Raw genomic sequence first — 24837 nt, 5'->3', positions numbered from 1 at the left:
AATGGTTTGTGCTGAAAGGGACCATAAAGAGCATCTCATTCAAATTCCCCTGCCTTGGGCAGGAGACACCTTTCTCTACATCAGGCTGCTCCAAGTCTGAGCTCCAGCTGTTACTTCAGACAGAAAATGCTTCCTCTCTTACGGCAACACAATAAAATGAAATATTTCTGTGGCTTCTACTCTGACAAGAAAATGGCCAGAGCTGGTCACAATGAATCTTGAGTGAGCCCTTGGCATGCTCCATTGCTTGGCTCTGGCACTAGGACACAACACTGTCCTTTAGCCCTAAGTAGGATTTCCTCTCCTTTTTCCTCCTCATTACCAGAGATCACCAGAGAGAATGATGAGGAAGGATGAACAGTAAAAAAGCTGGTTTTGAAAAAACAGTTGGAATATTGCACAGCCCAATTCATCCTCTATTTGATAGTTAAGAGGAAAACAAAATCCTTTGGACAGAGGGAGGAGAATTGCAGCAGCTCCAGCCCCAACTGTCCAGTTCCATCCCATAACCCTGAAGGTTTCTCCTAAAACCACAAACCCTTTTTGCTCAGGAGTGAGGATGCATGGTCCACATCACCACAGCCCCCATTTCCCTAAACACATCCCTGAAGTGATTTAGTATTTCCACCCTGCCAAAAGCACCTAAAACCTGAGAGAAGAGGGGCTGCAGCATCCCTGCTCCCCCCCTGGCATGCAGGACACAGCAAACCACTTGCCCTCTAGTCCCTGTGTAGGCTGACAGGGAGGAAAGGAAACTCCATAGTTCCAAAATCTCCACCCTAAACAAGCAGAGAGGTGTAGGGTGGAAGAAGGGAGCTGTGCCCAGGCTGGGTGCACAAGGATCCCCCAAGATGCCAACAGTCAGCCTCAGGAGAGCACAACAAGAAGCAGCAGGGCTAAGAAAGGAGGGAAAACCACATTCCCCAGTTTTACAAGCTTTTTCCAACTGCTAAAATTAAAAAAAAAAAACAACCCCTGAGAAAATTTAGCAAAACATGTCAACAAGTTTCATGTTATAGCCCAGACACACGTGCTCTCCTCAGTAAGTTGCATTTTTAGAAACCTTCTTTTGCAAAACCTGTTGGTGTTGGTGGGCTTTTTGTTTATTTTTCTAGCTCCAAGTACTCACAGGCATCCTGGAGATTAAGAAAAAAAAAAAAAGGCCATTTTTAGACTTGCATGTGCAGAGAGGACTAAGAGAGTGTCACCATGTGTCTGAGATGTTAAATCCTCCAAAACCATATGCTGATGATTGCTCTAACAAAAGAGACTGCAATGATAAAAGGAAGCCTTATGCTCAAGTACCCGTTAGTCGTGCAAGATTAGAAATTACCTCACAATCCAATCCTTATAAAAAAGGATTTAAAAGCACAGGATTTCTCCTTAATATGAAAGCAATGAACTGATAGCTACTCATTATTGAATTACTCATTCAGATTTAACAGCAGCACAAGCACAAAGCTTCTCATCTTCTGTGTCCTCTTGACAAACTACAAGGGGGAAGGACAGGAGGCAAATATATCCCATGGGATTCACATGTAAATCCCACTCCCAGAATCACAGAATGGTTGGAAAAGACCTCTGAGATAACTGACTGCCACATCCAGTCATGATGTGAATGAACACTTGAACACCTCCAAGGATAGTGAACACCTCCAGGGAAGTTGAAAACCTCCAGGGATGGGTTCCACAGGAACCTGGGCTTGCCCTGCTGAATGTGAGGTCAAGGATTTTTCTGGCTGACCAATACAGCATCTCCCCAGTGCAGGAGAAGTTTAATTATGCAAAAAAATGGGCCACACATTAAACAGCTCGTGCCAAAACTAGTGCTGATCAAACACAAAGGAGTGGGTGGACACCTCCATGCCCAAGACCAACGTGGCCAGACAAACCATTCCCTGAAATAGCTCCTTCCCAGCCTCCTCCTCCCAAACCTGGCTTCGGTTTCAGCTCCAGCTGTTCCCTCACAAATTGCTCCTCCTTAAATAGTCTCCCTTCCTCGGGGAGGATTTGCCCCCCAGGATGACAGCAGGCTGCACTATCAGGAGAAAGCTAAAATAGACTTTCACTAAGATTAACGTCCCACCAGCAGCTGTATTACAGTGAAATGCAACCACCTGGAGGGTTAATAAATACTTGGATGGATTAATACAGAGACTGAAATTTATAAATAGACTGAATACTTCACTTCTGCACTGAATTCCCCTGAAAGGAGGAAGGTGGGAGCACCCACAAAATAAGGAATACAGCACCCAGGCAGAACAGCTGTGCACACTATGAAGCATCAGGAAGAAATTCTTCCCTGTGAGGGTGGGGAGGCCCTGGCACAGATTGCTCAGAGAAGCTGTGGCTGCCTCATCCCTGGAAATGTTCCAGGCCATGCTGGATGGAACTTGGAGCAATCTGAGATAGTGGAAGGTGTCCCTGCCCATGGCATGGGGTGGGAACGAGATGATTTTTCAGGTCCCTTCCAACCCAACCATTCCTGTAATTCTCCATCTGCAGCATCAATGCTGGAGGATACAGAAACAGGAAGGAGCTAACAATGTTCTTGTCGTTTATCACCCAATGCACAAAATTAGAGATAATAAAGCAAAGCAAATCTGAGAAGCATTTTTAGGGCAGAAGGGACCAGAAGGCAGGTGCTTCAATACCCTAAATGAGTGTCATCACACACATCCAAAGTCTTTCCAAGCAATTTCTGGAGAGGTGGTTGCTGCAGTCTGGCTGTTTGCAAGCAAGTGCTGCAGATCAAGCAATACTCAGCAGCACTGCAAAACCAGCTATGAACACATCTGAATCTGGTAAATGGGAAAGAAAACTAACCTGGATATTGGGATTACCCTTGGAAAGACCAACTGTCCCTTCCCATCCACCAGAAATAAAAGCAACGTGCTGCAGAACAAGCAAAGATTTGAATCCATAAAGCCAAGTTGGAGAATCAGTTTGTGCTCAAGTTGTGATTCACCACCAAAAAGATCCAGGTCAGGAGAATCAGAGAGTTGAGTGCAGAATCAGATACAGTTATCTCCAGAAGTTGCGCTGTTATCTGGTTGCAACACACAGTTAGTTCCTCTATAGGATAGGCAGTGGCGAGATGTGATAAATGGTAAAGCCATCCTTAGCAACGCATCTATAACACACCAGCCCCGTGTAACAGAGCAAACACACACTGGGAAAAGCAGTTGGTGATATGAAGGGAAAAAAAAGAGGGGGAAAAAAAGCCCACTTCCTTGACAGGATTTATTTTTAAATGATGGTTGCTCAAGCCTGCTCGGGGATTCAGTCAGGAGCAGCTCCCATGCATGAGGATGAATGGTGACTCAGCAGGTAAAAGCTGTCAAAAACACGTCCAAAATTCAAATGATAAAAAAAGAGGAAAGCAATCAGGAGGAAAAGTTATAAATACCTTGAGCTGTTTTGCTTTGTGCACTGGTTGGATGGATGTCTGTGGCTGCAGATGAGGGGGAACCCCATCCCCAAGCACCCATGGGGGTTCCCTCCTCCAAGGGCAAAACCCACTGATGTCAGGGGGATCCCAGACCCCAAGAACCACTCTGGGATCTGTGTCTGCCCCAATTGTGATCCTATCACCACTGAATTTCAGATGGGATGCTAAAGACAGCCTTGCACCCCCTGCTCCAGCCTTCATTCCGCATTGCTCCAGAGAAAACAGGGAATGAGACTTTTTAATGCACATTCAGACAAAAATACTTCTTGTTTTACACTGCCTTTTTTTTTTTTAAGTTTTAAATAAAAGTCAAAAAGCCCAGCCAACATGAAAGGCTGGATAAACACTCCTCCTTTCCCCAGCAGAAATTACAAAAATGCCTTTGAATTTGTTTTGGCAAGAAACAATGTTTTTTATGAAAGAGATTCATTGAAAAGTCACAATTTGGAACGTATTCATCTATTCTACATTTTTAAAAAAAGTTTTAATTACCACTTTAGGAGTATTTTGACATAGTTTATGGTTTGTTAGATTGTGCTCTGTGTTACAAATGCCAAACACACCTTTTGGAAGTGCCTTATTATTGTATTAATGCAAAATGTGGGGTTTGTGCTGCCGAGACTCGCGTCGGCAAATGAAAAATAATAAATTAATTCCATTTGGAGAAAACGCTGCCATTTATAACCCAGCAATTAAAAACAGATTTAATTTTAGATAGTGCTGCATTCTTCAGCTTAGCAAGTTATTCAGTACCAACACTGGTACTATCAGTGTATGCTCAGTTCTTTAAAAAACACACCCAGGCCAATTTCTCACCCCTTAAATTAGCGACGCTAGACATGAAAAGTTAATGCTGCTTTCCTCTCTCCTGAAAGCTGCAACATATGGATTCTGCTGGGAAGAAGAAAAAAAAAAAAAAAAAAAAGCAGCACATGCTGGGATTTCTACTATAACAGGCCAAATTTTATCAGCCACTGGCATGTAAGTAGTTAACAAAAAAACCCAAAACCTTAATGGAGTGAGGCAGCGTTTGCAAACCAGGGGGTGTAGACATTTTGAGGGAGAGGAAAAAAAAAAGCCCAAATCCTGGCTCTGGAGAGATACCCACAGCCTCATCTCCCTCCCCAGGGCCAGGCAAGGTAGGAGATGGAGAGAGGAAAAAACACTTTTTATTTGGCTGCTGCTCTGGCAGCAGGAAGGTGATGCCCAGGGAGGGCTGGTGCTGCGGGCAGGGCTCCAGCTGGCACCGAGGGGATGGGAGGCTGCTGGCTGCATCCCCACGAAGGGAAGAGTCAGAGCAGCCCAGGGACCAGCACCTGCATCCCTGGCAGAGATGGGGCAACCCCAGGAATCCCTGAGAGCCAAAAAGCTGGAGGGAAATGGGATCTTGGTGTCCTCAGTGTCACTCCCATAGGGCACAGAACACTCGCTGTCACCACCAGCAGCCTCCACACCATGAAAACAGACTCTGTGGCCAAGGAAAGGGAAACAGGAGTAAGGACGTGGGAACTCCCCTTCCCCCACTTGTCCCCACAGTGTCACCAGGCTCCCGGCCACCTCCAGCAGCAGGAGACCACAATGCACGGAAAGAAAGGAAACACACACGGGTTGTGGCAGCAATCCAGGCTTAGAAAGCAGAATTAACACATGTGGTAAAGGACAAGGAGGGAAACAGCTCTCTAATGATGGCAGAGGAGGGCCCAGGGCATCCCCTGCAGCACTGAGACACCTCTTTGCTACTGTCACAGCAGCAGGGCTGCCAGGACATCCCCAAGGGTGGCCTGACCAAAGCCAGGTGTGTTCTTGTCACACGGATGCTGTGGGCTTGCTGCAGGAAAAGCAGGATAATGCTTTGGGCTTCTTTTTACACAGGAGCTCAGGACAGGCAGCACACCCAGAGCTGTGTGAAAACAGCCAAGTTTGGGGTTTTTTTTTTGACATCGAGATGATGAAGATAACACTCACCACAGTAAGACTTAATAGTGCAACAAAAAGATCTAGTGAAGCACTAAGGGGATCCCCCTTCCCACCCAAATCCCAGCACCAAACTGGGACAGAGCAGCAAAGTCACACAGACCACCTCAGATCCTGAGAGAAAAGCTCTCTGCATCCTTGGGACCCTGCCATGGGTAAATCCAGATAAACCAAGTGATAAGGACTTAAAACCCCCAGAGGGGTTTGCCAGCCCCCAAAAGATCGAAGGGCACCTTCACCCCACCTTGACCTGCCACAAGCCCCTCTTGGAGCGCATGTGAAAGCAAACAAAACTAAATTAAATCTTTTATAAGGCTCCCCCTTTTCCTTGGACAAAAAAAAAAAAATTAAAAAAAATAATCCCCAATCACGTATTTTTATTTATCAAGATTCCAGCAGTCTCTTTTCCTGCTACATCCCTCTCAAAGGCTGTACTGAGGAGGATTGCTGCACTAATTGTAAGTCTATGGAGAAACAGGCTTTCCTCTGCTTTCACACTGGAATTAGTTACGCTCAGCCTGACCTTGCATTATTTTTAAGCTCTGCAACATTAAAAGAAAATTACAGAGAATTGTTAAATCCCTTAAAAGGTAAAACAACCCTATTGCTCCAGGTTTACACACACACAAAAAAACACAAACCCAAACCAAAAAACGAGCTCTTAAATCACAACTACTGCTTTAATGTGGTAGGATTTGGTCTTATATTTTAAATTCATTCATTTCTCGTTCACTCAAACAATCACACCAGCTTTAATGAGCTCTCCCTATGAAAACTCCAACTACAAAGGATCACATTTGCTCTTGTTCCAGAGCTCCACACACCTCGAAAGGAAATCCTAAAGCCTTGCGTGCTCCTTAGCAGCCAGATTACCAGCTTTTAATCCTCTCTGCCAGATGTATTTTTAATCTTTTTGCATGTAATAAGGCAAATTAGTGTAATTGTATGGGTAAACTGAATCAAAATAGGCACATAAGATTAAAAAAAACCCTGAATTTGGTTATGTTTTGCAGATCTGGCAACTAGCAGAGCTGAGGGCTGAATCAGCCCTGCAGGCACTGGCAGAGGGAGAATCACTGCAGGGTGATTGAGGAGCTTCATCACCCCTTGGCCACAAGTCATGGGCTTGTTTCTCCTCTGAGTAGCCAGCAAAGGAACCACAGCAGCTCCTGGATGAGCAATCACAGCCTGGTTTGGGTTGCAAGGGACCTTAAAGACCATCCAGATCCACCCCCTGCCATGGGCAGAGACACCTTCCACTACCAGGTTGCCCCAAGCCCCATCCAGACTGCTCATCCCTCCAAATTTACACTGCTCTGGCTGTCTCAAGCCACCCTCTGAACTCATTTTGTGTGCTCTTTGCTATCAGCAGGTTAGATGGGATATTGGGAGTAAATTCTTGGCTGTGAGGGTGGTGAGGCCCCAGCACAGGCTGCCCAGGGAATCTCTGGATGCCCCTTCAGCTGTCACAGACACCACCCCGTCACCAAAACTTTGCCAGGCAAACCTGATACAGCCCAGGGAAATGGATCCTGCAGGCAGTGAGGATTCTGCAGTGGTTCAGTAGGACTGTGGACTGGAGCCTCAGCTATCAAACACTGAGATTACTGACTGCTCAGGGCAGAGGGAGAAGACACCAACTATTTCTGCTTTAAAAACAGAAACCAACTGAACATCATTGCTGACATCCAGTTTGGCTTCAGGAGGGATTTAAAGAACTTGGGCTTCTTCATTCCCTAATCCCACACCAAGCTTCCCCACTACCAACCAGGATCCATTTCTAACAATGCAAAAGCATCTGCCCACATTTTTGCAATTATTTCAGGCCCAGCAGAGAGCACCCTCCCCTTTCTGTAGGGTTAATCTAAAGAACAGTTGCCAAAATGCTGAGAACACAGCGGAACAATAGCTCCTCTGATGAAATTCCTCCACTCCATAGAGAAACCAGTATCCTCCAGCTGCTGTGGCTTGTCCAGAGAGATCTCCGAGTGTTTACCCGCTCCCATAAATAAAAGGATAAAAAAAAAAAAAGACAAATTCAAAGATTTGAATGCAGTTTGCAAGAAATGACTGCAGAGCCCTGCCATCTAACCACAACACAAGTTTTATTAATGCAACATTTGCCTTGTGTGAAATATAAACCCAGGACATCAGTGGAGGGAGGGCAACGCCGGCCACCTGTCCCTGGGGATAGAGACTCACTAAACTTATCAGCACAGAGACCACTTCCAGCAGCTCCATCCCTTTAAATCCTCATTCTCAGTGGAATCTCTGATCAGTCATTTATAAAAGCTGGGAAGCCAGGCTGGACAGCTGAATTACAGCAGCTATTATCCACATATGCCTGAATACCAGCAGACACCTTTATTTATAAAGGCTCTCCGGCTGACCGAGATTTGACATCGTCTACAAAAAGCACTCAGCATCCAACTGGCTGCTCCAGAAGAATGTGAGGAGAGGTTGGCAAGCAGGGGCTAAGCAGACACCTTTGCACAGCTTCCCTGCTGCTGCCATGACTTCTAACCCAGCAGGTTTAAGTAATTGATTTCCCGAGCAGACACACAAAGTTACACACCTTTGCCTCTTCTGCTACAGACTCAAACGCATTGTTTTCCCCTCATCCCTAATCATAAAATATTTGGAGTATTTTATCAGGCTTATCCTCTCTCTTTTTAGGGTCTCTGCACTTTCCAAGATGCTGTTTGTTGTTTGTTCACCTTTAGGCTCATCCCCACCAGTGAGCTGTGAGTTCATTTTGCATGAAAATTGGGAACCCTTGGCACACAGGTAACACAAGGGGATGGGGAGGGAGAAGCTGGTAAAAAAACCCAGTTGCTCTTGGCAGATTTTCTTTAGCTCTAACAGCCTCAGTGACAACCCCTGATAACAGAAGGTGACCAAAGTGTGAATTCTGCTTTAAGCTGACAGAATTGCCAGGAGCAGCACATGCAAACACAGCCCACAGGGCCCAGCTGGGCCAAAGAAGGCTCTAAGTACTCGTGTGCTCCCATCACACCCCTGATCAACTGTAATAACCTGAAACAGGAGCTGCCACCTCTGCCAGGACACAGAATGGATCCAGTTCCCAACAGGGCTCCAAGGGCTGCCCTGACCCTGCCAGCACAGTCACTGTAAAGAAGGGATTTCCTTGCCTCATTCCTCATTTCTTAAGCAGGGACCATTGAAAGCATCCTCCTTTGACCTCCAAAAGCATCCCTGCTCAGCCTGGAGAAGAGAAACCTCCAGGGAGACCTCAGAGACCCTTCCAGTGCCTACAGGAGTTATGAGAGAGCTGGAGAGGAGCTTTGGACAAGGGATGAAGTGACAGGACAAGGCGCAATGTCAGAGGGCAGGGATGGAAGGGATATTGGGAAGGAATTCCTGGCTATGAGGGTGGGGAGGTCCTGGCACAGGTCCCCAGAGAAGCTGTGGCTGCCCCTGGATCCCTGTAAGTGTTCCAGGCCAGGCTGGACAGGGCTTGGATCAACTTGGGATAGTGGAAGGTGTCCCTGCCATGGCAGGGGGTGGAACAAGGTGAGCTTTAAGGCCCCTTCCAGCCCAAATCATTCTGCAAGTCTGGGATCCTTCCTGTTCCCAGCACTCTTGCATCCATCCCCTCCCACTGCAGCCACACCCCCAGCACCAGACTGAGCCTCAGTACAACCCTCCAGCTGAAATTCCCTACAGATGATGAAAAATTAGAGAGCTGACAGCAGCAGGAGCAGCCAAGTGACCTCGGGCATCCCCCACAGCACAACCTGGAGCTCTGGGGAGGTTTCCCCAGGGAGCTGCTGGGTGGGATCCCTGTGGTGCCACCTTGAGCCCCCAGCAGCAGAGTCAGGAAGGAGCTGTGGGCTGCCCCTGCACTGCAGAGTAAGTTGTTATGGTTACTGAAGGGTTTTGTTGGGCTTTTTTTCCTCTTCTTCTAAAAAGAATTCTTATCAGTTTAACATAATACCACCAGTCAATAACAATTCTTATCTTAAAAGGTCACTCAGGTAGTTATAACTCAACATTTCATCTATGTTTGCATTATCTGGAGGGAAACAGCCAGGGGACTTTGTATTTTTTTTAATAATCCACTTCTTTGCAACTGTAAGATTTTTAAAAAATCCTACCCAGAACCAAGCTGACCCTGTGGCAATTTGAGCACACTGGGGAACAGTCAGAAAAAAAGGTAGAAAAAAAAAAAATCACACTGATGTTTGCTGCATGAGAAACAAGAGGAACATCCTAGCAGGAAAACTGAAAAGCAGGAAAATGCATGGACACAGAGTGCAGCTGCTGCAGAAACACCATGTTCTGCTTGTAAATGTCAGATCAGCCAAGTTTTGCCACAACAAAAGTCGTGGGGTTTTCCCCTCCACATTTCTCTCCTCAGTTTCTTCCTTCTTAAATTCCTATTCCTGATGGAGGACAGAGAAAAGAGGGCAGCAGGAAAAACCCAATGACAAGATGAACTGATCTGTGGATGTTCAGGGTTAAAAACACAAGGGAAAAAAAAGGAAAAAAATGCAGCAGTGTGGAAAGTGGGTTTTAAGTTGCTTCTGGCTAAACTTGGTTAAGCCCTGTTTTATCCACCCACTCAATTTCTTCCTATAACAACAATTAAAACTCTAAACACAACACATGCCCATTCCCCACCAGGCACCAACACAGCCAAAGAGCAGAAGAACTAACTGGTTAAAGGAGAGGCAGGTTTTTGGCCTGCCTGAAACAAGTTGTATTTAAAAAAAGGCAATCTGGAATTAATTATTTTTGAGAATCAGTAACAGAAGAGAAGCTTTTTGAAGTCTCCCCATGTTTCTAAAGCAGGGCAGCCTTGCTTGGGAGCAAAGAGTGGAGCAGAGCTATGGAGTCCTGCAGAAGACAGTCACAATATTAACATTATTTTAATTAAAATAACATCTTCAGGCATGATAACTCAACAAGCTGGGCCACATCCAGCTCCTGCAAGTAACAGGGAAGGTTTGCAGGGGTTGTGGCAGCAGCTGGCTCAGCCCTTGGTGCAACAGAGCCATCAGTATCATCCATCTGTGTTTTCCATCTTGGACAGTCCCTTGTCCACAACATAAAATGACCCCAAATTTGTGGTAGCACTTTTCTCTGCCCTGTGGATTATTCTGACAGAATACAAGAAAGTGTTTGCACTGCAAATGCCCTGAGGAGTCTGCCAAGGGCAGCAGCCAGGGTTAATGGTAGGGAAGTACATGGTTTACAGGAAGCCTCAGCTGAGGTGCTGCACCACACACCTGCACAGAGCCCACCAGAGAAACCAGGCTAAAATTCAGACACTTTCACCAAAACCCCTGACACAGCCATGCCATGGAGTCATTGCAGATTAATACATCAATAAAACCCCACATTGTGAATGGGGCATTTGATGGGTGAGCCTGTGCTGGTGAATCCTTCACTTACAGCTCCTCCTGATTTAGCCAGATGTGTTTTTCTCCTGTATGGAGAACCAGGAGAAGCCCATACACAGCCAGCTCCTGCCAGGTACAAAACAAACTGGGTTTCTGTCTCTGGAGCTGGTCCACTCACCCTGACCAGGCTCATTTTCTGCTCAGTACCTAGAACTTGAGCAAATCAAGTTTCAGGGCTGTTATGCTATGGATGAAACCATCCCACAGTCTATTCCATCAGAGAAAATCCAGAAACGCAACCTCCTCTGCCCAACAAAATCCTTTCCAAAGAAGACCCAGCAGCAACACCTTCTCCAACAGAGAATCCCAACCTTGTTTTGATGAGATCCTGCCCTTCCACTTAATGCATCTGCTGCGGAAGAGGAAATCGGGAGCGGATCTGCTCACCCCAACCTCAACTTTATTTGTAATTACTGGGACAAGATGGAAATCCACTGGCTTGGCTGTTTGCCATTGCCAAACTCGCACTCAGCAATGACCTCTGCAAATCTCTGTGCGTCTCTTCTTAGGACCAGAGCACTGGGAAGATAAACACACCATTTTTTTAAGGGAAAAGGGATGAACATGCAAGCCTGGGGATCCCTTGCATCAGACCCGCAGCCTCTTTTAGATCCCCCAGCAGCTCTTACGTAACCAAGAGTTAGTAAAATAGTAATGGTCTTGTTTATTCGGTGAAAATAGGGAATACAAAGGGCACATGAACACTCAGAGGTAGAGCTGCACAAACACACAACTCATGTGAGGGCTCATCCCACCACCCTTGGGGCTTTTCTGCAGACAAAAAGGGCTTCAAACACAACGACCTGTGCTTGTGTGGGCTCCTGCACTGGGCTGGCACCGTGCAAGAAGTGAGGAGGAAACTGGGGCCATCAGGTGGGAGCCCCAAAACACAGCACTGCAGAGCAGCAGCTCCTCCCCTCTCTGATGAATCCAGCCCCAGGGTTGGGGTGCAGTGGCAGTGCCAGGGGTGCCCTTTCTCCCAGCAGTTATCTGTGGTAACACTAGACACGAGCTCGACGCCGGAGCACTAAAGCACTGACGGATGCAGCCTAAAATAAAGCTGGTGTTCACACTAATTACTATTTCAGTTATGCTGATTGCAAACATAACTCCCAGCTCAGTAAGAAGTGGCTTTCATGGGCCACAAATGAAACCAAGGTGGGGTTTTTTTTGATGGAATATGAGAAAAAGAAAGGGCAAAGCTTGAGAAATTGTACAGAGATGGGAATCTGCACCATGATCCACAACAGTCAACTGCTTCAGGGAAACTCTGCAGGAAAATTCAGTTGCATCAATTAGTTTTAAAGCAGCTGGCCTAATTGGAAATATATAATTGGTGAAATGGGCATGCAGCTTTGCTCAGATTTTGAGGTCTAACATGGCAAAGGATGCAACTGTGCAGAGGATCATCCACCAGCAACAGCCCAAGCTACGGGCAGAGCGCTTTCCCCACTCATCCATTTAATCTCGTTTGCAGATAAGTGTATTCACAAACTAGATTATTTTAATTGATGGCTCTACAGCTGGTTCCTATTCAGCTCTTGATCTAAAGCTGTCCTCGACCTCTCCCATCAATCTATATCCTGACAGTGATGCTCTGTGTGCTTCCTCTCCTTCACCAACATCCTCCCTGCACCCACTCTGGTGGGAGAGAACTTCAGCTCTGCTGCTTTTCCAAGCATAAATACAAGATATCCACACAGAAGGAATCAAGGAACAAGCTGGTCCAGGCAGAGAACTCCAGCTCAGGTCTGTGATGATGCATGAAATGCCTCCCTGCATCTTTCACATGCACTTCCACAGAGGGATTTTTCCCAACTGAAGTCAGTGGAGAAATTAATCCTGGCATCAGGTCCCTCACTGAGCCATGAACTACTACCTGAGAAAATGGTTAAAAGGACACTGCAAAGTATGGAAAATCTCTGGGATGAAGCAGCCCACCCATGAACAACCCCCTTGCACCACACTGTGCTCCAGGCAGCAAAACAGGCTGCTACCACTAGTTAACTTTTTCCTTCCCATTTTAAGCATTACTACCTAAAAAATTACTACCCTGGCAAGCTCTGCCAGCCCCCATCCAAAGGACCTCTGGCCCTCATTACTTCTGCCAGTGGAGGAGACCTTGTCATTCATGCTGCCAAAATTTTGGGAGCAAGCACAGGAATATCTCTTTACTCCTCTTACTGCAAGGGACACATGCCAGGAACAAGGGAAGGAGTTTTTCAGCAAATAGGAGAAAATACAGAAGGGCAAAGTGCAAGCCCAAAAGAGTCTTATGTAGGTCCCATCACTGGGGTGGAGGGGACAGCAAAGGGGAACCTTTGTAATGCCACACCACAGACCTTCCTCCAGCCTGCAGAGCTTCCCACAGCCACTCTGGAAAGCATCCCTAAAAATAAAAATAGCTTTGAATCACAAGAGAACACTGGGTGTGTAGCCTGGCTCAAAGCCCCTGGCTAACATCACTCTGTACTTCTGTACCCCTCCCCTTGGTATTTTCCAAAAATCCCAGCATTGACAGCTTTTAGCCCTCAAGTTTGCAAACAAAACCTGGGAAAGACGTGTGGCAGCAGATCAAGCACCAGCAGGCAGGTTAAAAGCAAGTGTCTAACAGCTCAGCAGATCTAAGGTTTGCCCAAATCACCCAGAGAAGATGGGGCTGTCCCATCCCTATAAGTGTTCAAGGCCAGGTTGGATGGAACACTGGGAGCCTGGTCTGGTGGAAGCGGTCCCTATCTGAAGAGTTTGAACAAGATGATCTTTCACATCCCTTCCAACCCTTCTGTGATTCTGTGATCTCTCCATTTAGAAGTCCCAGCTCCTAATTTTTAATGAGCAGAGCTGGCAGGGCTGCTCACATCCCTCTCCAGACAGAGACAAGTGTGTGGAATGACCACACAATGCCAATGTCCAGCCCTGCACTTAGAATTCCCTATCACTTCCAGTAAGCACAGGCTAAGCTCCTCACCCCATCCTCCTCCTGGGCTCCTCCAGTCCCACTGTGTGACAGCCCAGCAATGTCCACACACTGACCAAGGACATTTAAACCAGAGTTCAGCATTGCAAACAACTGTAAGCCAAGAAAAAAAATTAAATGGAGAGCATTTTCAAACTGGGCACTGGGATGATCTGCCATCAGTGGGGGTTACTGGGGATGAACTACAAAATTTGCACAGTGCAAGGGCAGCAGCTTCCTGATGGGCTGGGAAACTTTCTGTGGCTGGGGTGGCAGCAATAGATGCAGGGCTGGAGCCACAGGGAGCTAAGGATATAAGCAGCAAGGTCTGCAGGAATATGTAATACCTTTTAATAGACCAGCTACTACAGTTGGGGAAAAAAAAACACCCCACAACCACACAAGCTCTCCTCTGAGCTGGTGCACCTTCATGCCTGGCCATTTTTTCCAGCTGCATCACTTGGTCTATTAAAAGACATTACAGCTCCCTACAACCCTTGTCTCTTCCTTTGGCCAGTCCTTCCCAGGATGAGGAATGTGGGTCATCCTGATACCTGAAAGCCTGCTGAAATGAAATAAAGATTTTGGCCCTAACATATGGAGCAGTTAATGTCCTGTGTACAGGCCAGAGAAAGCCTGTTGTCCTTTAAGGCCAAGAGCTTAAAGCTGTCACTGCTTCCATCAGTGCACGTGGGTGTTTGGACACCTGGAGGACCCACAGGAGTCTTTGGGCACTTCTATCAACCTTGCAGGAATGAGGAAGCCAGGGCTGGTGGGATGGGATGTGGGACTGCTTTGAGAGAAAAATGCAGAAGGATTGCAGGAGTAGATGAAAGCAGAAGCACATTCTGCACTCAATGCCCAAAGCCTGTGGGCCATGTTTCAAGGATACAGCCCCCACATCTCCTCACTGGCTCTGCAGGCCACAAGGGCAGCCATAGCCAGCACCCCTAGGTGCCCCAGGAGGAGCACAGGTCCAATTCCCACCACAAGGCTCACCCCACTCCTGCCTGACCTTTACTGGAAGCTTAGAGGAGGTCACCACGTCCTGACAGCTCCGAGCAGCTGGGACTGAAGCTGCCCAGCAAGGCCAGGCTGGAAGGAAGGAAGGAAGGAAGGAAGGAAGTTATAGCAGGCTTTTAAATAGTGCTATGGAATACCTGAAACTTCTATTTCTGTGCATGGATAATAAGGTTTCCATATTCTCCTCCTTCTCAGCAGACCAAGACATTCATGCTCAAACTGAATTAGCAACAACCCACACTCTTCACCAGTTTAAACCATTAAAGCCCAGTGAAGCCACTGTGTAGGACAGTCCCAAGCTGGACATTTCACCTAATGAAAAATGTATGGATACCCTTCTATGTTTTCTTCCCACTCCTATTTTCCCTTTATAACCAAGCAATGGATTGCAGGTGGTCTTGCAGCCACCTGAGCATCCCCACACCTTTGTGCTCCCAGAACTCCAGTGCAGCTTCCTGCAAGACACCTGAGGTTGGCAACAAGGTTATATCCACCCCTCCAGGCTTAGGGAGGGATCCAGAGAACCATGGAATCAGGAGGATCCTCAGGGCTTTCTGAGGGTCATACAGAGCCACGTTGGGTTTGCAGTACTGATGAGGATGGCTTGGCTGTCATTATGAAAACACCCTCACACTTGGAAAAAAAAAAACAAGATAGAACGCCTTTAAACTAAATATACTTGCTTCTGTGTGGCAATTAACTAGTTAAAAAGAGTTATTTTTCTTCCTTGAGTTTTCCCACCACATCTGCCATTCGTCAGACCTCTCATCTTGAGTCTCCCAGCCAAGAAACAACCTGGACACCTTTGCTGAAATGGGTTTTCCTCCATGCCTGGTCCACACACCTGAAGGCTCTGAGCCCAGCACCACCAGAGAGGATCTCTGAGCTCTGCTCTCCCTCTGGGACCCTTCCTGATCTCTGGTGCTGGTGATATTTCCAAGGATGGTGCCCATCCACCATGGACCAGCAGGGCTGCCACTCCTGCTAAGGACCATCACCTCGGGGTAACATTCCAGTTTTCCCACCTCTTCACAGGGTTAGGACAAGCAACAGGTCCTGCATGTACAAAACAACTCCATTCTCACCAGGACCCAGTGTAATTCCAACACCTGCTGCAGTACATTAGCCCAGCAGGTTACATTCAGCTGGTGACATCCCTTCCCAGACAGTGGATTTCAGGGAAAAGGAACATCCCCTGCCTTACAGCCCCCACCAGGGATACCAGTGGGGCACCCTACAAGCAGGGAGCCACTATTTCCAAGTCAGCAAACACCAGGAAAACGTACCAGGAGCCCCTTCACACCCCAGCCCAGGAAGGAATTCAGCCTAAACTAATAATGCAAACACCAAGATTGAAAGAGTAACGAGTAATGCAAGGTTTGATGACGATGTTACTGTTCAGGACTTGGTGTGATTCCATCACCAGCCAAGTGACAAGTGCCAGACTGCCAAACAGGCGTGGAGCAGGAGTGATTTAAGGAACACAGGAGGTTTTAGGGAGGCAGCACTAACACGAGACACTAAAAGATATTTCCTAACAGAGCCAGGTTACAAATCTCAGCTGACCTTCCCTGCACTGCAACAGGATTGCCTGGAAAAGAGCGTGTCCTGCTCTGCAGGATGCAGGGACATGTCCATCCCATGGGAAAACCATACAGAGGCGTGCTTGGTGAGAAAGAGGAACTCAACAGACCCAGGTTTTGGCACCAGAGTTACAAATGCCCTGGAGGAAGAGATCATTTTTGGAAGGCACGCCAGGGAGAGCTCAGGCAGCTCCACCAACGCAGCCAGGGCCAGGCAGGAGGCTGGATGCCAAGCTCTGCACACAGGAGAAATCCTCGCGCCAAGCAAGGTCAACGGGATTACAGGGGCAAGCAGGGATTGCTTGCACGAGTGGAGATGGGAAGGGCCCAACTCCTGCTCTGCACCCAGCCTTACACCCAGAAAACGCCACCACACAGGCGGCCCTACGTGACTCTGTGTCCAGGACCACTCCAGAGCCCTGTTTTCCTTCACAATTTGCCTTTCCTGATGGTAAGAGGCAAATTATCCCCCCCCCCAAATTCCCATGGCCAAACCCACAGCCAGAACGAAAAGCTGAGATGCTGATTAAAAAAAAAAAAAAAAAAAAAAAAAGAAAAATATATTGCTCACACCAACGCACAGAGGGAATCACAGCAAACCTGTGCTGAAGCTGGCACGGGGAAAGCTGCAGATTTATCCAGGAGCAGCCGAGTTTGGAGAATGTGTTCCCTCCCAAACCTCCCCACCCAAAGGGATGGATGAGGTTCATCCCTTCAGCTGTTTATAAAAGCAGCAGTATTTCGCCCAGACGCACTGGGCAGCATTCCTCCCTCTCATTCCTGCGAGCTATATAAGGGAAGGGCCAATTCCAGCCCGGCTCCCCTGCAGCCAGCCCCGATCCCTTTGCGCCGGAGCAGCTCCAGGCTCGGTTTCCTGCAGAAGGACTTAAATCCGTCCTCGGTGGAACACGGCGCTGGGCTGGACCTTGTCATCAAATGGCAGCGCAGGCAGCTGCCAAATCCTGCCGGCTCGGTGCTCTAATAGGGAACAGCTGGAGAAGGACCCCGCATTCCTCCCGCCCCGTCCACACCGGGGGCTCTGTTCGGGATCCGGCCGTAAGATTTCCACCCATCACTGCTCTGCCACGCACAGCCCAAACCCCGAGAGCTTCCAGTCCCCTGGGGTTTGCTTTGCTTTTTATGGGTTGCGGGATTTCTCTCTCTCTTTTTTTTTTTTTTTTTTTTTGGAGAGAGGTGCTGGAGAAACAGAACTGCGCAACTAAATGACATTTTGCCTTCCCCTACTGACCCCTCTGTGCTACAAAAACTCTACTTGAAGCAACTTGCATCCCTGTGTACATCCACACTTAGGATCAGACACATCAGTAACACACACCCCCCATAAATAAATAAGGGAACACCGGGCGCAATTCGCACGGCGCTTGTGCCATTCCCATCCTGCTCCAACTCCCATTTACTTTGGAGGAGTTGAGCAACTTGCGATGGCGAATAAATAAAAAAAGAAAAAACACACTTTCGGTAGCCACGCACATTTTCTGTCCCTGCACCGCTCAGTAACATGAAACACTCCACTCATATTTTCTTAGAGCTCTGCTGAAACACAAGGGGGGTATTCAGAGCCGCAGGAAAAAAAAAAAAGCAAAAAAAAAAAAAGGCGTCCAAACAGGATCTGAATGATGAAATAGGAATTGCCACATTTAACAGGAAAAAAAAAATAAATTAAAAAAAATAGGATAAGCCAGTTGCCCAGACCTTTATACAATAACAGTTCGTCTGAGGTAGCAATGGGCTGCTGCTTCTGCATGTTGCAGAGAGCAAAGCGAGCCACGTTGCCCAAAAGAAGCCTAGAAAATCCAGACTCTACGTGACCTGACTTACTTATTTCACAGGAAACTGCATGGAAGGAGGAAGGGGGGGAGCACAGGGGGGGGAAAGGAGGAAAAAAAAAAATAAAAAAAACCCCACCAATCATTCATGCTACCGTAGTTACACCACGCCATGGAGAGGAGTAGTTTGCTGTGAAAAACCAAACTGAAAATGAGCCAAAAAAATAAAACGTGAGCGAGAAGAGCCGCAACCGAGCTGGGGGAGATCCCAAACCGCACCCGCTTCTAGGGTATATATACATATATATATATATATTTTTTATATTTTGAGGGCATTATAGCAGCAAACAGCAGCACTCACCGGGGTTGTTGGCCTCCCCTTCGAGGATGTGGAGCTCGGTGCAGTCTGCCAGGGAATGCTCGAGGCAGAGCTGGAGGAATCGAGCCTGGGTCCGGCTGACGCGTTTGAGCAGCGAGAGCAGCGCAACAGTCTGTTCGCACTCGTTCCAGCCCTTGAACCACCCGGCCAAGACGCCGACCTGGTCTCGGAACATCATGGTGAGCCGGAGGGGCAGCTCTGCGGGGAGAGAATAAATAACCGGGACAGCCTTCCCTGCCCCGGCGCCGCTGCCGCCACCGTGCTCGGGTCAGGGGTGTTTAAAAATAAAAATAATAATAATATGGATTTTAAAAATAATAATAATAATAATAAAAAAAAAATTCTCCTTTGCGAGGCGAAGGGCGGGTTTGGTTTCTGGACGCGGCTCTCGGCCTGGGCTGGGTTTTTTTTTTTTTTGCTCCCTTCTCTTTCTGGCAGCGCTGGATTCCTGGAGGGAGGGAGCGAGGGAGGGAAGGAGGGAGGTGGTGGTGGGGCCGACAAAAAAAAAAAAAAAAAAAAAAAAAAAGGAAAATCCCAGCGTTCAGGGCTGCAGCCAGCGAGGGGAACGACCTCCTCCCGGCGGGGGGATTTCACACCTGGAACAGAGAGAGAGGAGAGGAGGGGGCGTCAGGGGGGCCGCAGGAGGAGGAGGATGGAGGGGAAGGCTCCACTCTGCCTTCCTCCCACTCTCCTCATCCAACGCGCATTCCCACACCGTCACCGCGATCCCCCCTCAGCCAGCACCGCCATTTGGGATATGGGATAGGGGGGGAGCACCCAGCACACCCCCCTCACCCCCCACCCCCGCCCCATCCCAAAAGTTCTCCCCCACACACACAACACACACACACAGACTCTGTATAATAAAAACACACTCACCTGACTCATACCGGCCCCGGCCATCGGGGGAAGAGGAGGAGGAGGGGGGCGGTTTTAAGGTGGCCGTGCCATGTCCATGGGATGAAAAAAGGGGGGGGGTAAAAAAAAAAAACGAGGGGAAGGAGGCGGGAAAAGGGAAAAAAGGGAAAAGAGGGGAAGGACGGGAAAGGGGGGGGGGGGGCGCGCGCGCGCTCCGCGGCGCGAGACTGAGGCCGGCCGCGCGCCGGGCCCCCGCTCCCCCATGTCGCTCATTTGCATACGGGTGACGTCATCGAGGGGGGAGTGGGCGGGGCCGAGCCGCGCGCCGGAGGGGGGAGCCCGAGGGGGACGCGCGTCCCCCGTGTGTCCCCTCTGTGTCCCCCCCCCCCCCCCCCCATCGCTCCCAGTCCTTTCTGCCACTCCCCCCGGGAATTTTGGGCGCTCCCCCTGCACAGGGAAGGCTGGATAACACACTCCGGATCCCCGCGCCGCAGCCGGCCCGCGGAGCTCCCGCTGGAGGAAACCGCCCCCTAGTGGGCTGCGGGGGAATGGCAGCGGGGGGATGTTTTGGGGGGAAAAAGCGTCGATTTGGGGTTTTGGTAAATGTGGTCTCGTCCCCCAAATGGTAATTTTTAAAACTTTTTTTTTTTTTAACCAGAGTTTTGCATATTAGATAAATGTGTTAAATATACATGGATTTAACCCTGCCAAGCACCCAAGTGCAGAGACAGGATTTGTGTTTGGGTTATCATTTCCTGTGCAGATTTTATTTCCCTTTCACGTTTCTCGTTTATTTACTTTCTTTTTTCCATTTTAATTTTTTTCTTTCCTAATTTTTTAAAATTTATTTTTAGATTTGTTTCCATCCCCTTGCAAGGGATGAGTGATATGGGTATATATAAGAAGGAAACGGGGATAAAAAACCCTAAGCACAAATGTTTGCAAGAAGGCATCAAATACTGAGCACAATCAAACATTTTAGAAAGCAAAAATAAAGGTGTAAAGTGTTCTTATCTGTGGGCTTTTTATTTGTGGGAATATCTGTCAGTTTTAAGCCATTTCTTCTTGTCTTGTCACTGCAGGCTGTCATCCAAAGAGTCTCTCCAGCTCCTTCAGAGCCCCTTTAGGAATCCCTTCCCCAAAATATCTGATCCAAGCTCAGGACCAAGTAACACTGACACCTCTGCCCAGGGCAGTGGTGGAGTCCCCATTCCTGGAGGGATTTAAAAGCTGCGTGGATGAGGCACTTGGGGACACGGGTCAGTGCTGTGCTTGGCAGTACTGGGGGAATGGTTGGACTCAATGATTATTTTAGATGGGTTTTCCAACCTTTCAAATTCTATGATTCTATGATTTTACCTTTGCAGCATCTCCCAGTTCTCATCATTTTGAGGATGAGGAAGCTCAGAGTTGGGAGACATGCCCAGGTGTCAGGACATGGTCTGGGAGGGAGACACGATGGGATCATGGCAAAAGGTGGGGGCTGAACTTCTCCATCAGTGAGTCACAGAATCACAGATTTTAAAGCTCATTTCATTCCAAACCCCTGCTGTGGGGAGGGACACCTCCCACTATCCCAGGTTGCTCCAAACCCCATCAAACCTGGCCTGGACACTTCCAGGGATCCAGGGACAGCCACAGCTTCTCTGGGCAGCCTATGCCAGGGCCTCCCCTTGCTCATAGGGAAGAATTCCTTCCCAATATCCCACCTGACCCTTCCCTCTGGCAGTGGAAACCATTCCCCTTGTCCCGTCACTCCGGGCCTGTGTCCCAAGTCCTTCTCCAGCTCTTTTGGAGCTGCTTTAGAAATCCATCCCCTATAAGTGGCTCTGTGCTCTGGTGGGGGCTGGAGAAAGGAAAACCCCATGTTTGTGCATCCTTTGGTTGCTTCTCAAAGCAATGCATGTCTGAATCTGCCCCTTTTGAGGGAAAAATAGTAGTGGGGAAACAAAGGCCACCCAAAATCACTGGGAATCACAGAATGTGTAGGTTGGAAGAGACCTTCAAGATCATCGAGTCCAACCCAGCCCTGACACCTCAACTGGATCATGGCATCGAGTGCCACATCCAGTCTTTTTTAAAGCACATCCAGGGATGGTGACTCCACCCCCTCCCCGGGCAGACTATTCCAGTGTTTAATCACTCTTTCTCTGAAAAACTTCTTCCTAATAGCCAATCTATATTTCCCCTGACACAGCCTGAGACTGTGTCCTCTCCTGTCAGTGGCTGCCTGGAGAAAGAGACCAACCCCCAGCTGTCTACAACCACCCTTTAGGAAGTTACAGAGAGTGATCAGGTCACCTCTGAGTCTCCTTTTCTCCAGGCTAAACAACACCTGGTCCCATGTGCTGGAGCATCAATCCCACTGCAGGATGACGACATGAGGATCACCAGGTACACGCAAAGTGCAAACGGTCCATCTCCACACCACACTCGGAGTTTGCTTTTAGCTCTCAGCCTGTCTTGGTGACTAATTAAACAAACAGGACTTCCCTGCCAACAAACCCCGGCCATCTGCCTCATCCTCGAGCTCCATCCCAATGAATGCTCCAGCAAGGAGCCCCTTTCCCCTCACCTAGTGCTTTGGGATGGCCATGGGGATGCACCATCTGCCGCGCCGGGTGCGCGTCTCGCAGGGGAGCGCGGAGCGAGGCCCCAGCGGCACCAGCAGCTCCTGGTGGGAACAGCCCTCGTGCTCACACCCCGCTAATTTAAGGCTTGCCAAGCCGGCTGTGCCAAGAACGCCTCCCAGGTTTTGCATTTTGCACATCTAAAGCGGGAAAGGCAGCGTTGGGAAGGATATTTAGGGATGAAGGAGAAAATGCATCCTGGTAAGGTGGTGGGAAATGGTGTCCCCCCCACATCAGTAAGTTCTGGATGAAAAAGGACCAAAGCCACGGTTTCTATCCTGTGCTCCAGTAGACACCAAGACAGTGCTTACTAATGAATCCAAAAATAATCACCTGCCATTGAGGACCCCACAGTTCCTGTTCCCCAGTGTCCCAAGGAGGCAGCTGTGGAGGAGCGAGACCCTGACGTAACAGCACACGCCTGATGTTTGGAGGTTTCTATGGTAATTAAAAAACAGATCTGTGACCCGTGGAAGAAATTCCTTGCTGCATTCCGTGCTCTGCAGGGCGGGTGCCCGTGCAGATACGTGCGATGGAAGGATCCTCAAGCTGGATGGGAGCAAATCTCCCTCACTGACTGCAGTGGGGGGACTTACCAACACCCCCGTGGCCAATTTTCTTCCCTGCAGATGGAGAATCCAAAGTGCAGCTCCCACATGTCCTGGGAGCAAAGACGCCCCATGCAAAATATAAGGCAGATTGAGTGGAGAAGCAGGGTAATTCTCTTTTATATGGTAATTCCTGTGGGACCTTGGGATCTTTGCAGAGCCAGCTGGAGAATTTCTGCAGGGCTACAAGTCCATGGATAGGAAGCAGAGGCTGTTTGTGGGGCTGTGCATTGTCTGTGTTGTTGTGGGCTGGAGCAGAGCAAATGCTGGGCTGGGGTGGGTCATGGAATCACAGAATATCCTGAGCTGGAAGGGACCTACAGGGATCGTTGAGTCCAACTCCTGGTCCTGCAAAGGACACCCCAACAATCCCTGTGCCTCAGGGCATCGTCCAAATGCTCCTTGAGCTCTGACAGCCTTGAGGATGTGCCCATTCCCTGGGGAGCTTGTTCAGTGCCCCAGCACCCTCTGGGGGAAGAATCTTTCCTGATATCCAACCTAAACATCCCCTGACACATCTCCAGCCGTTCCCTGTCACTGTCACAGAGAGCAGAAATCCGAGCTGCCCATCCAATGCCCCTCATGAGGAAGCTGCACCCTCCATGAGGTCTCCCCTCAGCCTCCTCTTCTCCAGGGTCAATACAGCAACATTTAGATTTCTGTTTACCATTTCAGAGGGAAAATAAGAGGCCTTATTATAATAATATTAGTAATATTAGTAATATTAGTCAAGCAGGTGGTCTAAGCAAATTAGTGAATCCTGACGATTCCCGAGTTCAAAGGAAGCAGTTGCTCATCTCTGTGGAAGCTATCTGATAACATATTTAGCTGAAGAAAGGATGAGTGTGTCCACCAGCACACAATGGCCCAGATTTCCTAGCTCATTAAACCCAAATATTAGTGAAAATACCGTGGTAAGCAGGCTGAGATAATTAAACACAACATCACTTCCATTTGTTCCTAAACAGAGTGTGGGAATTGGCCACTGGGATGGCAGCATTTCCTTTACCTTGGGTGGTGAAGTGGAGCTGTAAAATTCACACAAAAAAAACACCCTTTGAAAAGCAAACCCACACAAAAAAGAAATATAATAATATTTTAAAGAAAGAGTAAACAATAAAACCTATGTGGGTCTGTATTTCCAAACTGGATAGGCAGACATTAAAAAAATCACAGAATTCTTGAAGGATTTGGGTTGGAAGGGACCTAAAAGACCATCTTCCAGCCTTAAAATGACTGTCCACATGTATCAGCTCTCAGTGTGGATGTACAACCACTGCTTCATAAGCCCTGTTAGTAGAAAATGAAGAGTTGCACAGCCCAAATCCTGGTGAAAGCAGCAAACCTCACTCCTCTGATGCCAGAGGCAGTTATCACTGGGTGATGGAGAATGAGGGCTGGGAGGAAAAACACATTTCACCCTCTGGCTTGAGCTGCAACCACAGATCTGAAAGGCAAAGAGAAGGAGTGGCAGCATCTGGGTGCAAACACCTGGGGAAAGGAGCACTGGGAAATACTGGTTAGCGTGGAAGAGCTGCTCACGTTGTATTTGTTTAGCCATTGTCAAGGGGTTGCTGTGAGAAGATCCTGTGTCCTCTCTGAAATGCTGGGAGTGCAGGGACACCACCTCTCCAGCAGTGTCAGCTCTGCCCTGCACGCTTGATGAGCTGGCTCACAGGGACCCTGGGGACACAGAGCCAACAAAGTAAATCAGCTTAACTAATGGTCCTCAAAAAACCACCCCTGGCAAATGTACCACAGGCTGCTCTCATGCCTGGAGATGCCAACAGAATCTGTGATGAAGAGGAGCTGAGGGAGAAGGGGATGCAAAGAGGGATGTGAAGGATTTCCTGTAAGTTTCACTGGGCTCTGCCAGTTTCAAGCAACCCCTTGAATATAAATATTGCAACACCTGATTGTCCCATCAACAGCAAGTGAGTACTTACAGAATGTGCCTTTGCAGGACTGAGATCTCTGTGCGTGCTGGCCTTCAGGGCAGCCTGGTTATCAGTACTGGATTGTGGGGCACATGAGACACAACCCATTCCATCCTTTCCAGCTGTTGGCATGGGCACAGAGAACAGCTCCACTCACACCTGACATAGACCTGCACCCCTGAGTAGCTCTGAGCCCCTCTTCATGCCCACCAACACCCCATAAAT

General features: G+C 48.3%; 1 protein-coding gene across 3 annotated transcripts in view; it reads right to left on the bottom strand.

Annotated features, from left to right (window-relative positions):
• Positions 1-19706, bottom strand: part of SAMD4A (sterile alpha motif domain containing 4A) — a 94746-nt gene extending 75040 nt beyond the window's left edge. For all 3 annotated transcript variants that reach the window (XR_014590353.1, XM_083863186.1, XM_083863185.1), the window contains exons 1-2: positions 19459-19706; positions 18562-19175 (exon numbers count right to left, since the gene is read on the bottom strand). Coding sequence is in view for 2 of the 3 variants with exons in the window: in XM_083863186.1 (XP_083719312.1) it covers positions 18562-18757 (196 nt within the window). In the remaining variant the exon portion in view is untranslated. The remainder of the gene's footprint in view (positions 1-18561; positions 19176-19458) is intronic.
• Positions 19707-24837: the final 5131 nt, after the last annotated feature.

The sequence above is a fragment of the Zosterops lateralis genome, assembly GCF_965231275.1.
Source record: "Zosterops lateralis genome assembly, chromosome: 6".
In the NCBI taxonomy this organism is placed as follows: domain Eukaryota; kingdom Metazoa; phylum Chordata; class Aves; order Passeriformes; family Zosteropidae; genus Zosterops; species Zosterops lateralis.
Note: the sequence above shows the minus strand (reverse complement) of the source record. Positions and strands in the feature narration are given on the sequence as shown.